This window comes from Palaemon carinicauda, chromosome 3, assembly GCF_036898095.1.
Source record: "Palaemon carinicauda isolate YSFRI2023 chromosome 3, ASM3689809v2, whole genome shotgun sequence".
Lineage (NCBI taxonomy): Eukaryota > Metazoa > Arthropoda > Malacostraca > Decapoda > Palaemonidae > Palaemon > Palaemon carinicauda.
In genome coordinates, this window is record NC_090727.1 from 160,175,183 (window position 1) to 160,191,412 (window position 16,230).

General features: G+C 45.1%; 1 protein-coding gene across 2 annotated transcripts in view; it reads right to left on the minus strand.

Moving 5' to 3' along the window:
- The window catches only part of EMC6 (ER membrane protein complex subunit 6), a 637,720-nt gene that overhangs the window by 20,871 nt on the left and 600,619 nt on the right, over positions 1–16,230 (minus strand). For both annotated transcript variants that reach the window (XM_068371071.1, XM_068371070.1), the window contains one exon: positions 11,773–12,013. In XM_068371071.1, the coding sequence (XP_068227172.1) occupies positions 11,805–12,013 (209 nt within the window). In that variant the 3' untranslated portion in view covers positions 11,773–11,804. The remainder of the gene's footprint in view (positions 1–11,772; positions 12,014–16,230) is intronic.

Sequence of the window (16,230 nt, forward strand, 5' to 3'; positions counted from 1 at the left end):
GGGTGGAGGAACTCTCTCAACTGGTGTACGTGAGAAGGTTACCTCAGCGTCCACAGGACGCACAACCGATCGCTTGGATGGTTGTAGGCTAGGTACAGAACTAGCTGGTACGGCAGCAACCTTCTCCGCATGAAAGTCCTGCATCAGAGACGTAAGTTTAGACTGCATGTCTTGCAGTAGAGACCACTTAGGGTCTACGGGAGCAGGTGCGGCGACAGACGGTGTTAGTGTCTGAAGCGGTACCGCTTTGCCTCTCTTAGGCGGTGAGCAGTCATCGGATGACGGCAACGAGTCCGAACTGACCCAGTGGCTACAACCGGGCCGTTGGACTTGTGCTGAAGGGACCGATTTACGTTTTAACGGTCGCGAGACCTTGGTCCAAAGTTTCTTGCGAGAAACACCTTCAGACGACGAGGAATAAATGGGCTCTCTCGTCTTAGGTAGGTAGGAGCGATCTTGGGGAGATACGCCCGATACCACGGAGGGAACGTTTGTTCGCTGATTAAAGCCTCTCGAACCCATGCGTCGTACGACATTGCTTCTCCCCTGGACTTGGGAGCTTGCAAGAGGTCCCGGACTAGGAGGACGACAGGCACGAACAGACGAACCCTCAAGCGCAACACTGTCCACAACACTATCACTTGGCACTTTAGCACTTCCCACTGCACTTTGGCACTTAAGCTCCTTCACATCCGCCATGAGCTGATTACGGTCACTAGCAAGGGACTCAACTCTCTCACCCAGAGCCTGGATGGCACATATCATGTCAGCCATCGATGGTTCCTGAGTGCTAGGAGGGGGGTTAGGAGCAACCACTACAGGGGAAGGAATAGGTTGTGGGGCATGAGGAGAGGATACATCAATAGAACAAGAAGAACTTCTCCTAACTCTATCTCTCTCTAGCCTACGTGTGTACTTTTGAAATTCGATAAAATCGAATTCCGAAAGGCCAACGCACTCCTCACACCGATCTTCCAATTGACAGGTTTTATCCCGACAATTGGAACAAACAGTGTGAGGGTCGATAGAAGCCTTCGGAAGACGCCTAGAACAGTCCCTAGCATTGCATTTCCTAAATTTGGGAACTTGTGAAGGGTCAGCCATTTTGAATTGGTCAAGGGAAATTCCAAAAAACGATCAAAAAGTCATCAACAAAGAATCCGATATAAAAAAGAGTTCAAGGATTTGTGTGAAGAAAAACCCTGCACAGCGAAAGCTCAAAACTAGAATATAGTACTTCACCAATTAGATGTGAAAAACTCCAGTTTAGCAACAGCGAGTAAAGTACGTCTTGTCGACACCTCGACAGAGAGAAAATTGAGTCTTTGTTTACATGAGAGCTGGGTATCTGGTCGACAGATGGCGCTGTTGGGCACACCCGCAACCTGTGTAGCGATCGCTGGCGAGTTTTTCCGTAGAGTTGTCTGTCGAGCAACAGAGTTGCCGCTATATATTCATCGGCTAAGTTAAATATTGAAAAATTAAGTTTGAAACATCTGAGATGGCAGAGAGAGCCATGGAAGGTGGCCTCTTCATAGCCTATCAATACATCCAATGTCAATATATTCAAAAAGATAAGTTTGTGAAATTTTCATTTTGCTATAAATGGTATTCTCTGTATAAAGCTATAGATAAAAACTTCAAAATAAGCTCTGAATACTCAACAGGTTACCATATGTACAAGGAATGTCCAAAAAATACAGAGATCTGTCCACTGCAATTATTAACATAGAACTTTAGCAGTGAAATGCCCAATAAGAAAGGCTTTAATTAAAAAGAAAATGCTAGAGATGAAGGCAAACTGAGTTACAACTTCCACTACAAACAATGGTACAAGTTACACCTAAGTAACAGCTACCAGTACGGGGTGTTATCAGACTAATGCAAATAGCCTTCTAAATAATATGAGACAATAACAAATATCATATTAAAACTAGGGCTGCATCAAGGAAGATTCTATCCTTCAATGATAAACAGCTTATTAGCAGATAACAATTTACTAATATTGCATTTCTCTTCAGAAACAAAACAGAAAAGGTAGGAAGCACTACGAAGAGGAACAAAAGAAAACTAAAAGGAGTGCAGGTAAATTTCAAGAATTTCAGCTTGCACAGCAGAATATACAGGATTCCACAGAATATCAAGGAGACCGTTGAAGAAAGTTATAAGATGACTCGTCAGAAGAAGACTTCACACCCAGTAATGAACATAATTTGGATTCAAACCCACCAATTCCTACATCAGATGAAATAATTTGCAAGAATTACAGCATCAATCAATAGAGAAATACAAAACTCACTATAGTCTCCCAAGTCTCTCCAACTCCCACATTTTGCCAGGGATAATTCAAACGACCTTTTGCTCTACCTTGACCTTTGACCAACGACTCTCAGCATAGAAATTAATCCCTGAAAGTTTCACTCCTTTATGAGTAAAATTGTGGCCAGGAAGTTGTTCGCAAACAAATGGACAAACAGGGGCGAAAACATAAATAATAGGGAAAATGTACCTCTTATATAAATATAATTGTGGTCAAACCACACTTTACATTACTCTTACCATTACTTTTTAACTTCTTAAAGTATTCCCTACCATTTTTAGTTAGTTAACTGCCGCCATTCATCGTTCATCAACCTTTCTCATCAGCTTAAAAAAAAATCAAGAATAGAAAACTCTTAGGATCAACTATTCAACCAACCCCTAAGATCCTGGTCAGAGAATAACCTATCCCACCTGGAAGAGGGAGAGCAGCTTCTGAAAAACTAGTGCTCCTCCTATATTACATCAGGAATGATGAATGTAGGAGCAATGCTCACCCTAACCTGGCCTATGGATTCACCATTGGTCACTCTCAACCAAAGAAGACCCCATACTACAATTCCCAAAGAACTTATTGTCAGAGGCCTCCTGTTCAACCACTATTACTACTTCCATCTAAGAAGCATCTTTTCCTCTTGCCAAAAGTTCTTCCTTGCTACCATGAATTGTTGTAAAGTTCCCACGGATCAGGAACAAGTGGGCTACCTCTGAGTTTGCTGATAAGAGTACTGTAATGTACAAGGAAATAATCAGCCTAACAGCATTCATTCCCAGGTAATCATCCTTTGCTTGGGCATGAAATCAGATTGCCCTCAAATCACAACTGTCGTTGTAACAAGAGCGAGTAGTCTCGATATCATCCTAGAAGGACTCTAAAGAGGTAATTCCAAGTTGCTCAAAGTAAGCTACTCAGGTGGGCATTTGTGTGAGCACTTTAGGAACGAATGACATGCTTTCAGAACAACTGAAGGCCTGCATGCACTACAAGGCCCTGTAGTCATCAAAAGCAAGAAGTTTTCCTCTGGAAGAAATATATGGAGAAAAAGTTTGAGCTGAATGCAGTCTGACAAGTACTATTTTAGACGGGAGGAGTATGGACTCGTACTTTGTCTTAGTGACAACTCATGAAGAGTCAAAGGGAGAGGATTGGAGGCCATAGAAGACTTTCTGCATGAAAAATCCAGGATCGTTCCACCCCTGTTGCATGTCAAGAGATGAACTTGGATGGTATGGAATGGATTTGGATAGAAGAGGACAGGAATGTCCAAGGCAAAGGCAAGAAACCCCTTTACTTACAGCAGAGGACATACAACTGCATTGTTTCCCCCCCTCCTTTTCCCCCTAACACCCTTAGCCTGGGAGGAGAAATAACAGGTGGAGCAAAATCAAATCCCTTCTGAAAGAACCTGTTAGTGGTGGTCAAATGGTATGGCAGCGGTCTCCCTCGAAAGATGAGTCCTTCAATGATACTGCATGGTGGGAGATGTGTAGAGCTAACCCCTATCCTATCTTTAGGGCAACCATTATCCATAAACCAACAGTCAATCAGTAGATGGTACCTCAGGCGAGAGATTGTGCTTGTAAACTGGTTTATTGTTTCCTCACCCAAGAATACGAACGTTTAACACCATACAGATCCAGGAATTTATAATCGGGAGGCAGATCACAAATCGGGCCTTGAACTGTCTTATTCCAAAAGTAGTACAGTGTCCTCTTTCATGTAAATGGATGTGGTCGGCTTGGCTCTGTACTTTGAAGTCCAGAGAAAAGACCAGAGGTACCTACACTTTCAAAGGTACTCAAGTACTTCATGAATGAAAAAGAGACCAAGGTTCTCTGTTATCCTAGTAAATGGTAAAGCTCCTCAATCATTTGTCTGTCTACCCCGGGTAATTGGCCATGGCTGTACAGGCTGCTGGTGTTTCCTGTGACCAATAAACTACAGGCATGGATGATCGGAACCAACTGGCCACAGACATGGGTGATCAGGACTTATCAGCTGTCAGAGTAGGTGATACAGCTATGTTGGACCCATGACCAGGTGTTTAACCGTCTTCTCTCAAAAGAGGAGACATCGCTTTTAGTCCTGTGTGAGTTCTGGCAATCACCCTTCTGAGTCTTTGTCTTCTGAGACAAACTGTAAGAATCAGAAGGGGAAGAGGAAGAGTAGTATGAGGATAGCTTCACATAACAACATGACAAAACAGTATATCCTTACCTTCAATCATCTGGAAGTTGATGTTTGATCCAGGACAGATCACCAGTCTTACTTTATTGACAGACCCTGAGGGTACAGGACAGTGAAAAAAATTCTGTAGCAGCTCATATATGACCAGCAGATTTTACACTAAACTTAAGATCACTAACCGACCCCAAAAATATAAGTCAGTCAGTGAGCTCCATTGGCTACGCTCCATAATGGCAAGAGGAGTAACATCAATGATACCTACACACATTCTGTATCTTACAGGGGTTTTTCACCTGTAAATGATAAAATGACATTTTTCCTAATACACACCTGCAGCTATTTATAGGGATTGCACTAACAAACCTTACGTTATTTATAGGGATGACTCACCCTTAGGAGGGTGGTAAGTCCAACCACTGGCTTGATTATTGACCTGGGTTTTCTCTGTACAGTATAAGACTGCAGCTAGAGGAAAACCTTGATACCTGGCTAATGTGATACATAAATGAAGTATTGATAGTGGCCTGAGCAACCTGTGTGGTTGTGAGAGATAGCATATGAATGTCTAGGTAAGCATATTCTGAGTTTTAACAATAGGAATACCTAATTTACATAGACGTTTCCTAATGTTTGCCTCATGGGTAGCATAGGGGACGTGTACAAGTATAAAATCTATACTACGCTACACAAGGGAAATGGTTCTTACCTCCAGAGGATAAGGCCGGTTGCAGAGAAGCCCTTGGCGCTGTTCCCCAAGAGAAGGGAAGATGAAGAAAAGAAAAGAGCCAGTCATTGTTATTCATTCATCCCAGACTTAACCTGGGTAACCAATCCCTTTAACCATCTGCTACTTCTCCAAAAAGGAACCTGAGGTACTCTTAAACCACTTGTTGTTCAGCTACACAGGACCAATAGAAAACGTATCAAGGCTCCTGTGGGTCATGTTTGCAGGTAGTGGGCGGTGAAGGTCGTCTGACGCTTCAACATGCCCACTTGTAATGGCCTGCATCACAGAACAGTTGCATTTGAAGGCCAGGGACGTACTGATGCCCCTGACATCGTGAGATCTGGATTGTCAAGCGGGATGAGGGTCAGGATTCAGTTCCAAGTCTATAACTTTACGAATCTAGGAAGAGATGGTATTCATGGTGACCTTCCTCTTAATTCTACCCGTACTGACAGAAAGGGCTGCCAGACGAGGACGAGTTGCTGCAGTGTGATTAAGATATCTCAAACTCCTCACTGGGCAGAGTAACAGTTGATCAAGGTCATTGGTTACAGAACAGAGACTTGATCTGAAAGGGCCTGAATCTAGGGTCCAGTACCCCCGGATTTTGAGTCTGAAATAAACTCAGGGACAAAACCGAGCATCACTTTCCCCCATCCCCTTGAATGGGCGATGTTGTATGAGAGACCATGAAGTTTACTCACTCTCTTTGTGGAGGCTAAAGAGAGTGGGAACGCCATCTTCAAAGTGAGATTACGGTCTGTTTTGTAGGGTGGGCCTTTTAAGACTGCAAGACATGAATCACATTCCAAGGAGAAGGTCTTATCTCCAAGTGGAGGTAAGAGATCTCATAACTCTGTATGAGGAGAGAAAACTCCAACGAAGAGATAAGGTCTACTCCTTTCATCTAAAAGCTAGGCTTAAGGCTGAGCAATAGCCTTTCACTACCAAGATCGAGAGGAGTTTTTCCTCCCAAAGGTATACAAGAAATTCCACTATTGTTGGAATAGTGGGTTGTTGAGGGGACAAGTACCCCTTCTATGACACCAACCACAGAAGAAGGTCCAATTTGCCTGGTAAACTGAGACTGAAGATCTCCGCAAGTATCTAGACATCTTTCACGTAACTTTCTGTGAAAAGCCTCTCTGAGAAAGATGCTGGATAGTCTCGAGGTGTGAAGCCGTAGAGACGGAACTGCCTTGTGGAAGATGTTCATATGTGGTTGTTTGAGTAGATTTTATTGTGGAGTGAGCTTTCTCGGAAGATCTACTAAGAGTTGCAGAAGGTGTGGGAACCATTCTGCATGGTGTGCCACAGTGAAGTTACGAGCGTCATCAATAAGTTGTTTGTTGGATGCTCTGGTCTTGTTGAGTAACCTTCTCATCAGACAGAACGGGATAAAGGTGTACACGACGATGTTGTCCAACCATTGTTGGAAAGCATCTAGCCATAGAGCCTGATAGTCCAGGACTGGAGAGTAGTATAGTGGGAGCTTGGAAGTTCGGGGACGTCGTGAACAGGTTTACAGTTTAGGAACCCCACAAAGTCAGGACTGTGTTGGCTATCAGATGATTCAAAAACCATTCGGAGCCCACTATCTGAGTAGCTCTGCTCAAGTTGTCCGTGAGCACATTCCTCTTACCTGGAATGAAGCAAGCTGATATGGATACCGAATGTTCTTCTGTTCATCTTGGCATCTCTACTGATATATGGCATAGGGGCTGCAAAAAGGTACAGCCTTGTTTGTTTATGTAAGCCACTACCGTAGTGTTATCGCTCATCAGCACCACTGAGTGACCCACCAGCAACTGTTGGAACTGCTGGAAAACTAGAAAGGCTGCTCTCCTCTTTAGATTATGTGCTGGGACCTTTCGGACTCAGAACAGAGGCCTGAGACTGTGTGTTGCAGCAAATGGGCCCCCTATCCTTCTTTTGATGCGTCTGTGTAGAGCATCAAGTCTGGAGGAGGGACGAGAAAGTCTAGTCCTTTGAGAAGGTTCTCCTCTGCCACCTATCACTGAAAATCCATCACTTGATCCTGTCCCATATGGACTAAAGTCTTCGGGGAGCCGGTGTGCTGATTACATATGGACTTCAGCTGCCATAGGAGAGATCGCCTCCTGAGGAGGCCGTTGGGAACAAGATGAATCAGGGATGTTAGGTGGCCTAGGAGTCACAACTACTGTCGGGATGGAAGATCTTCCCGTCCAAGGAAGGGATTTGCCACTTCCCTCAACCTGTGTACTCTGTCGTCTGATGGAAAGATTTTTTGGAGGTTGGTGTCTATAATCATACCCAGGTAAAGTAGTCTCAGAGAGGGGAGCAGTAATGACTTCTTGAGATTTATCATGATCCCCAGATCCTAACAAAACTCGAAAAGCTTGTCTCGGTGTTGAAGAAAGGTCATCACCGAGTCTGCTAAAATCAGCCAATCGTCGAGGTATCTCAAGAGAAATATGCCGTTCTTTTGAGCCCAAGATGACACTAGGGCGAACACCCTCGCAAAGACCAGAGGTGTTGTTGACAGGCTGCAACACAGGACCTTGAACTTGTAATGCCTGTTCTCATTTATAAATTTGAGATACTTCTTTGAAGACGGATGGATTAGAATCTGAAAGTATGTGTCTTGGAGATCCAGTGTGGACATGAAATCTTTTGGCCTTACTGCTTGGATAACCGTGTCTGCCGTCTCCATCCTGAACAGAGTTTGTAGAACGAGCGTATTCACGGACGAGAGAGCAATGACTGGCCTCCACCCTCCAGACGCCTTTTCACAAGAAAGAGTCGACTGTAGGAGCCAGGAGACCCGTCGAGAACCTCATGGAGAGCACCCTTCTGCAACATGGTCTGGACTTCAGCCCAGAGGGCTAGCTCTTTTATGGATCCCTTCATATAGGAGCTCTATGGAATTGGATACTGAGTCAGTGGAGGGAGACATTGTATGAATGGGACGCAATACCCTACGCTAATCACTGTAATCGTCCAGGGATCTGCCACCTGTCAGAGGCATTGCAGACTTCCCCCCACCAGTGGACGGGTGAGAGGATTGGTCTTCCTAGCAGGAGCGACCACCTCAGCTGCCCCCCCCCCCTCCATTTCTTCCTTTGAAGGATTGGGGAACCTTCTGGTCTCTAGCCAGAAAGGGTCATCTTGACACCTTGGAAGGTCCTGATGACCTGGAGCTGATTCTTGGGAGGTTGAGGAGCCCTCCCATAAGACCTATAAGTCATAGCCCTTATGGAGAGAATCCTTGGAGAATTTTCTCCACCTATCAGCTGCCTTCTCTACTTCCTCTGAGTTGAGGAGAGAAGGTTCCTCAAGTGTCGAGTTCCTTAGGCACACAACCTCGGATTTCAGCACCTGCTTTGTGGAATCTCCCAATCACTGTATCTCTCCTCCTGATAATTGCATTTGCCCATAGGTTGACTACACAGTGGGAAAGGAATTCCAGAGTTCTGGTACTCAACAAAAGAAAAGATTTCAAGGACCTCCTTGTAGATTCCTTAGATAAATCCTCAGATCTGACAATGTGACCCAACAACCCCGACATAAGTTAAGCTACAAAGCAGCCTGCATAGCATACTTCGCACCCTTCTTGATGTTGAGGAGCTTAGTTGCTGAAAACAAAGTTGTTAAGGTAGAAAGTCTCTGTATGGAAAGATCACTAGTAAGACAGACTACTGAGGGGTCAAGGGGCAGGCCTGGGAGGGGCTCGTTAGTGATCTCATAACAATTTCTGTGTAAAACGAAAGGAAGTGGGAGAACCTTGGACAAAGAGCCCACCTGTAGAGATCTAGAAGCGCCTGCAATCTGTGAGACAACATTTTTTTTCTAGCTCACTAAGACCAGTGCATTCTTGCCCTGGTCGAGTCCCAGAAACTCGTCTACCTCCACGCTCTCATTCATAGGAGCCTGGGGTAGGTCTAAGTCGTAAACAGATGTGGCTTCTTGGGAAGGTCCTGCCTCGGGGGATCCCCGATCCATCTCGGGCCTGAGGGTCTCCCTTGTTTTTGAGCTCTTGGGAACCGTCTTCGAATCCTTAGGCTCCCTACGAGGGGGAAAGTGCTCCTCCTGAATGGAAGCTCTAGGGGGGAGCTTGCAGTTCCGTTGGTGCATGAGCCTAGGAATTGGAAGGGTCTTCATCTCTTGATGGTCTGGAGATGGGGCGAAGTTCTGGCCTTAAGGGTCAAAAGGAGATCTCCCGGGGCGTGTCCATGTCTTTACTCAATTGTGGTTTAAGCCGGTCTGCATGAGGTGGAATACAATACGACATCCTTCTCTTTTGTCTGGTCATCAAAATTGCAGGGCATGAGCGGATCGGAGTAAGAGGAAGTTGACCAAAGTCTTGGACCAAACTATGTTCAATCCCATCTTCACCTCTAGGTCTGGATGGAGGGAACAGACGAAACAGAGGAGGCTTCGACCTGGGGTCAGAAGGGAATGCGGAGGTAATAGAGAATGATACTGTACTGACCTCTCTAGCGGGATCCTGGAGGTAGTCGACCAGATCCGAATCTGCTGGGGCTTAGGAGGGGTTGTGAGGCTCAAGCTCGTTAAGGACTTCTGCAGGGCAGAAAATAAGGTGTCATACCAGGACAGAAGTTCACCTACGGATGTCAGGCCTGGGATGACCTTCAGGAGACCAGGAGAAAGAGAGCACCTCTTGGCAGGGCGTTGTTTAGGAGCTTGTAAAGATTGAAGGGATAATTGTCGAGGCATAAGCAGATCTTCCTTCGTGGTCCTTAGAGGATGATCGGGGGAGATTGGAACACCTGCAAACTTTTTTGGAGGGTCTGAAATGCGTGAAAAACAAGTGAAATCAGACAATTCACGCATGAAAGGGCATGATTCACGAGCAAATGGATGCGTTTCACGAGTGATTGACGGCAAGTGAGGAGGAGGGAGCCTTGGGGCCTCTGTTGCGCTGTAGGGCTAAGATCGCTCGCTGGAGGCGGCGAAGGAAGCCTCCGAAGAAGTGAAGCGTGTCGCGTTGGAGAGCGTCGTGTAAGCGGATGACGAGTAGGAGAGCATCGCGTAGGTGAACACTTACCAAGGAAACCCCATGATGCAAAGGGAGCAGGTGGTAGATGATAAAGAGAACGTCTATCAGGAGATTGTTGGTCATGAGATCGTTGTCCAAGCATAAGTAGTCTAAAAGAAGGAGTAGGAGGAAATCGCCGGGACACAGATCGTCGCGTCGATCGTAAACGTCAAGAGCCTGAGGACGAACACCAAGAACGAGAACGTGGTCCTTGGATTTGCAATGGAAAGCGTCGTCTTCATGAGAAGGATCTACATCCTCATGAGGGAGAGCGTCTTGTTCGGGAACGAGAGCATTTGGCTCTGAGGAAAAGCGTCTGCGTGAATGTCCAGCTCATGATCATGCGCGTCCAGATCCCGATTATGAGTGTCTAGCTTGTGAATGTGAACATCTCCTAAAAGAGCATCGATCTCGTGATCTGTGGCGATCAAAAAGAGCGTCGAGAACAACGTCCTGAGGGGGATCGTCGATCAGGGAGCAGATGGAGAGCTGGCCATGGGTTGACGATCATTCGTTGGTTCATGATCCACAGCAGGCGAGCATTGGATACGCGAGCTGAAGCATTGCCTGTGGGAAGAGAGAAGAGATTGAAGATCTATAGGCAACGGCAAGATCTGAAGTGGTGAGAGGACTCGTCGGCAGCAGGAGGACGTCGGATAGGCGAATGGGAGCGTTGACCGCATGTAAGGGCCTCACATTATAAGTTTATGACTAGATTTCAACTATGCTGGAATTAATAGTAAAGAATGAAGGGTTTTTTATGTGTAGGAATAATTGTATTTTTACCATTTTGTTAGTTTTATGAATCCATGCTGGTCACTTTAACAATTTTAAACAAAATAAATTATTTCAATACTTAACAGGAATTCATGATAGTTACTACCTGCCTCCCCACTCAGAATAGACACAATTTCTTCCTTTATAATGTGCAAATACTACACAAAGAATGAAGGATCAAAATGGCGTCTGGCTCATTAGGATTGGATTTATGCATTTGAGACAGAAGGCCTGGCACTTGGGACTGAGAAACCATACAGCATCCATTTGTAAGAGGCTGGATAGCAAGATAGAAGAAAGTGGGAACGGAGGTAGAGAGGCTGGAGAGGACGCGACTTATGTCCTTGTTTATTTCACCTGCACCTCTTTCTAGCAGGAACAAGGAGTCTTTAAAAAATCATAGAACATTTTTTTTTATTGTAGCTGAGCTTTTTATTTTAAGAATGAATAGCACATGAGTTCTGGGTAAGTATTGGATTCATCAATTTATCTAATGTACAGTATACACAATGTTGGATCAAGATATTGTAAATAATTGTTAAGTCAAAATAAAGTAAACATTATAATGTTTATTTCTAATAATCTTATACAACTTCAATTCACTTTATATTTGTAAACATAAGATAAACTCAAAATACTGTAATGTTATGATTCTTGCAAAATTAATCATTAGAACTAAGATGAGACACAACACTACTGAACTGAAATCTTCTTACTTACTAAGTTGTGATCCTTAATAAAATATGGAAGCTTCAGTACACATGTACCATTCCATACAAGAAAGTCCAGCACAAAATATATGTAAATAATCCCGAAAAGAGTCCACTCGTTAGAAGGCTTTTTCGACTAACAAAATATCGTTGCCATCTGGATCCAGCTTTGACTAATAACATAATCCACAACACCATACCAGCAATGAAGAAAAAGAGAAAGCCATAGAGCCCAGCAAGGCCCAGCATACCTGAAAAAAAAAAAAAAATTGCATGTACTTTATTGCAATAAGTTTAAAACACAAACATTTATGGCAATAAGGCAATATCAGATACAGATATGTTGGTTACTTGTTCTTTCACAGACTACAATCATATTTCAGAAACCTGAAAACAGAGTATTTGTAAAAAAACAAGTTTGTAAAAAAAATATTTTAATTATAAAATAAATTTTTGAATATACTTACCCGGTGAATATATAATAGCTGCTGCTCAGCGGCTCGACAGAAAACACACTCAAAAATTTGCGAGCGATCGCTATGAAGGTTGCGGGTGTGCCCACCAGCGCCAACTATCGGCCAGATACCACACATGCATGTAAACAAGCCTTCAATTCTTCTCGTCCCACTGCGTCTCTATTGGGGAGGAAGGGAGGGCCTTTAATTTATATATTCACCGGGTAAGTATATTCAAAAATTTATTTTATAATTAAAATATCATTTTTAAATATTTAACTTAGCCGGTGAATATATAATAGCTGATTCACACCCAAGGCGGTGGGTAAAGACCAGAGTTAATTAAGTTTACAGCGTATATGCTTAGAGTTTTTGACAGTTATCAATATAACAAAACCCAAATATATAGGTACCTGGTAAGGAAGTTGACTTAGACGATTACTCTGCCTTGTAAGTCTGTCTTCCTCACGAAGCCCAGCGATCCTCTTAGGATGCTGAAGGACTCCCAGGAGCTGAAGTATGAAGGGTTGCAACCCATACCAACAGGACCTCATCAAACCCCTAATCTGGGCGCTCTCAAGAAATGACTTTGACCACCCGCCAAATCAACCAGGATGCGAAAGGCTTCTTAGCCTTCCGTACAACCCAAAAAAACAATATTAAAAAACATTTCAAGAGACAGATTAAAAAGGATATTGGAATTAGGGAAGTGTAGTGGTTGAACCCTCACCCACTACTGCACTCGCTGCAACGAATGGACCCAGTGTGTAGCAGTCCTCGTAAAGAGTCTGGACATCTTTTAAGTAAAATGACGCGAACACTGACTTGCTTCTCCAAAAAGTCGCGTCCATGATACTTTGCAGAGATCTATTTTGCTTGAAGGCCACGGAGGTTGCTATAGCTCTAACTTCGTGCGTCTTAACCTTAAGCAAACATCGGTCTTTCTCATTCAAGTGGGAATGAGCTTCTCGTATTAAAAATCTGATAAAATATGACAAAGCATTCTTTGACATAGGCAATGATGGTTTCTTAACTGAACACCATAACGCCTCAGATTTACCTCGTAATGGCTTAGTACGAGCTAAATAGAACTTAAGAGCTCTAACAGGACATAACACTCTTTCCAGTTCGTTGCCTACGATCTCTGATAAGCAAGGAATATCAAAAGATTTAGGCCAAGGACGAGAAGGCAGTTCATTTTTGGCCAGGAAACCAAGTTGAAGAGAACAAGTGGCTTTTTCTGTAGAAAAGCCGATGTTCTTACTGAAGGCATGAAGTTCACTGACTCTTTTAGCCGAGGCCAAGCACACTAGGAAAAGTGTCTTAAGAGTGAGATCCTTCAGGGAGGCTGAATGTAAGGGCTCAAACCTGTCTGACATGAGGAACCTTAGGACCACGTCTAAGTTCCATCCAGGAGTTGCCAAACGACGTTCCTTAGAGGTTTCAAAAGACTTAAGGAGATCTTGTAGATCTTTATTGTTGGAAAGATCTAAGCCTCTATGCCGAAAGACCGAAGCCAACATGCTCCTGTAGCCCTTGATCGTGGTAGCTGAAAGGGAGCGAACCTTTCTCAGATGTAAGAGAAAATCAGCGATTTGGGCTACAGAGGTACTGGACGAGGACACAGATGCTGACTTGCACCAGTCTCGAAAGACTTCCCACTTCGACTGGTATACTCTAATGGTAGAAGCTCTCCTCGCTCTTGCAATCGCACTGGCTGCCTCCTTCGAAAAGCCTCGAGCTCTAGAGAGTCTTTCGATAGTCTGAAGGCAGTCAGACGAAGAGCGGGGAGGCTTTGGTGTACATTCTTTACGTGGGGCTGACGTAACAGATCTACCCTTAGAGGAAGACTTCTCGGAAAGTCTACCAGCCATCGAAGTACCTCGGTGAACCATTCTCTCGCGGGCCAGAGGGGAGCAACCAACGTCAACCTTGTCCCTTCGTGAGAGGCGAACTTCTGCAGTACCTTGTTGACAATCTTGAATGGTGGGAATGCATACAGGTCCAGATGAGACCAATCTAGTAGAAATGCATCTATGTGTATTGCTGCTGGGTCTGGGACTAGAGAGCAATAGATTGGAAGTCTCTTGGTCATCGAGGTTGCAAAGAGATCTATGGTGGGTTGACCCCAAGTCGCCCAAAGACTCTTGCACACGTCCTTGTGGAGGGTCCATTCCGTAGGAATTACCTGACCCCTCCGACTGAGGCAGTCTGCTAAGACGCTCAAGTCGCCCTGGATAAACCTCGTTAACAGGGAGATGCCTCGATCTCTTGACCAAATGAGCAGGTCCCTTGCGATCTCGTACAGCGTGAGGGAGTGGGTGCCTCCTTGCTTGGAAATGTATGCCAAGGCTGTGGTATTGTCGGAGTTGATCTCTACCACTTTGTTTCGAAGGAGACTCTCGAATTTCATCAAGGCCAAGTGGACTGCCAAAAGCTCCTTGCCGTTGATGTGCATGTTCCTCTGACTTGAGGTCCACAGACCTGAGCATTCCCGACCGTCCAGGGTCGCACCCCAACCCAAATCCGACGCGTCTGAGAATAGTACGTGGTTTGGGTTCTGAACTGCTAGGGAAAGTCCCTCTCTCAGACTGATATTGTCGATCCACCAATTCAGGCATACCTTTACTGGTTCGGAGATTGGGATTGAGACCGTCTCTAAAGTCTTGTCCTTTTTCCAGTGAAAGGCTAGATGGAACTGGAGAGGTCGAAGGTGTAGCCTTCCTAGCGAGACAAACTGCTCCAGGGATGATAGAGTTCCTACTAGACTCATCCAATTCCTGACTGAGCACCGTTCTCTCTTCAACATCAGTTGGACTTTGAGCAGGGCTTGCTCTATTCGGGTGGCAGACGGAAAAGCCCGAAAAACTGGACTGCGAATCTCCATCCCTAAATATAGTATAGTTTGGGATGGAATCAGCTGGGACTTTTCTAGGTTGACCAAAAGTCCCAATTCCTTGGTCAGATCCAATGTCCAATGAAGATCCTGCAGACAGCGATGACTGGACGAGGCTCTGAGAAGCCAGTCGTCCAAGTACAGGGAGGCTCGGATTCCCGATAAATGGAGGAATTTTGCTACATTCCTCATAAGCCTCGTAAACACGAGAGGAGCAGGACTTAGGCCAAAGCACAGGGCCCGAAACTGGTATACCACATTGTTGAAAACAAACCTCAGAAACGGTTGGGAATCTGGGTGAATGGGGATGTGGAAGTACGCATCACTTAGGTCGAGAGAGACCATCCAGTCTCCCTTTCTGACCGCTGCTAAGACTGATTTCGTGGTCTCCATGGTGAACTTTGTCTTCGTAACGAAGACGTTGAGTGCACTGACGTCTAGCACCGGTCTCCAACCTCCTGTCTTCTTCGGTACTAGGAAGAGACGGTTGTAAAACCCCGGTGATTGAAGGTCCGAGACTTTCACCACCGCTCCCTTCTCTAGCAATAGAGACACTTCTAGGTTTAGGTCTTGTCTCTTTGACTCCTCTCGGTACCTGGGAGAGAGGTCGATGGGGGAAGTCGCTAGAGGAGGTTTGCGTACAAATGTTATTTTGTACCCCTCTCTGAGCAACCGAACAGATTGTTGGTCTGCGCCCCTCTTCTCCCAGGCCAGCCAGAAGCTCTTCAATCTGGCTCCTACTGCTGTCTGAGGCTATGGGCAGTCAGACTCTGCCACGAGAGGACTTGGCTCCTCTCTTTCCCTCGGCACGAGTATTTCCCCTGCTGGGAGCTCTGCCACGAAAGGGCGGAATAAATCTGGACGCCGGAGTGTCGATCCTAGGTCTAGCAGAAAAGGATGTAGAAGGAGTCCCTTTGCGAGCAGAGGACGCCACCAAGTCATGGGTGTCCTTCTGCACGAGTGAAGAAGCTATGTCCTTAACCAATTGTTGCGGGAACAAAAACTTTGATAAGGGAGCAAAGAGCAGTTCAGATCTCTGACAGGGAGTAACTCCTGCCGAAAGAAAAGAGCAAAGGGACTCTCGCTTCTTTAAGACTCCCGACGTAAAAGAGGAGGA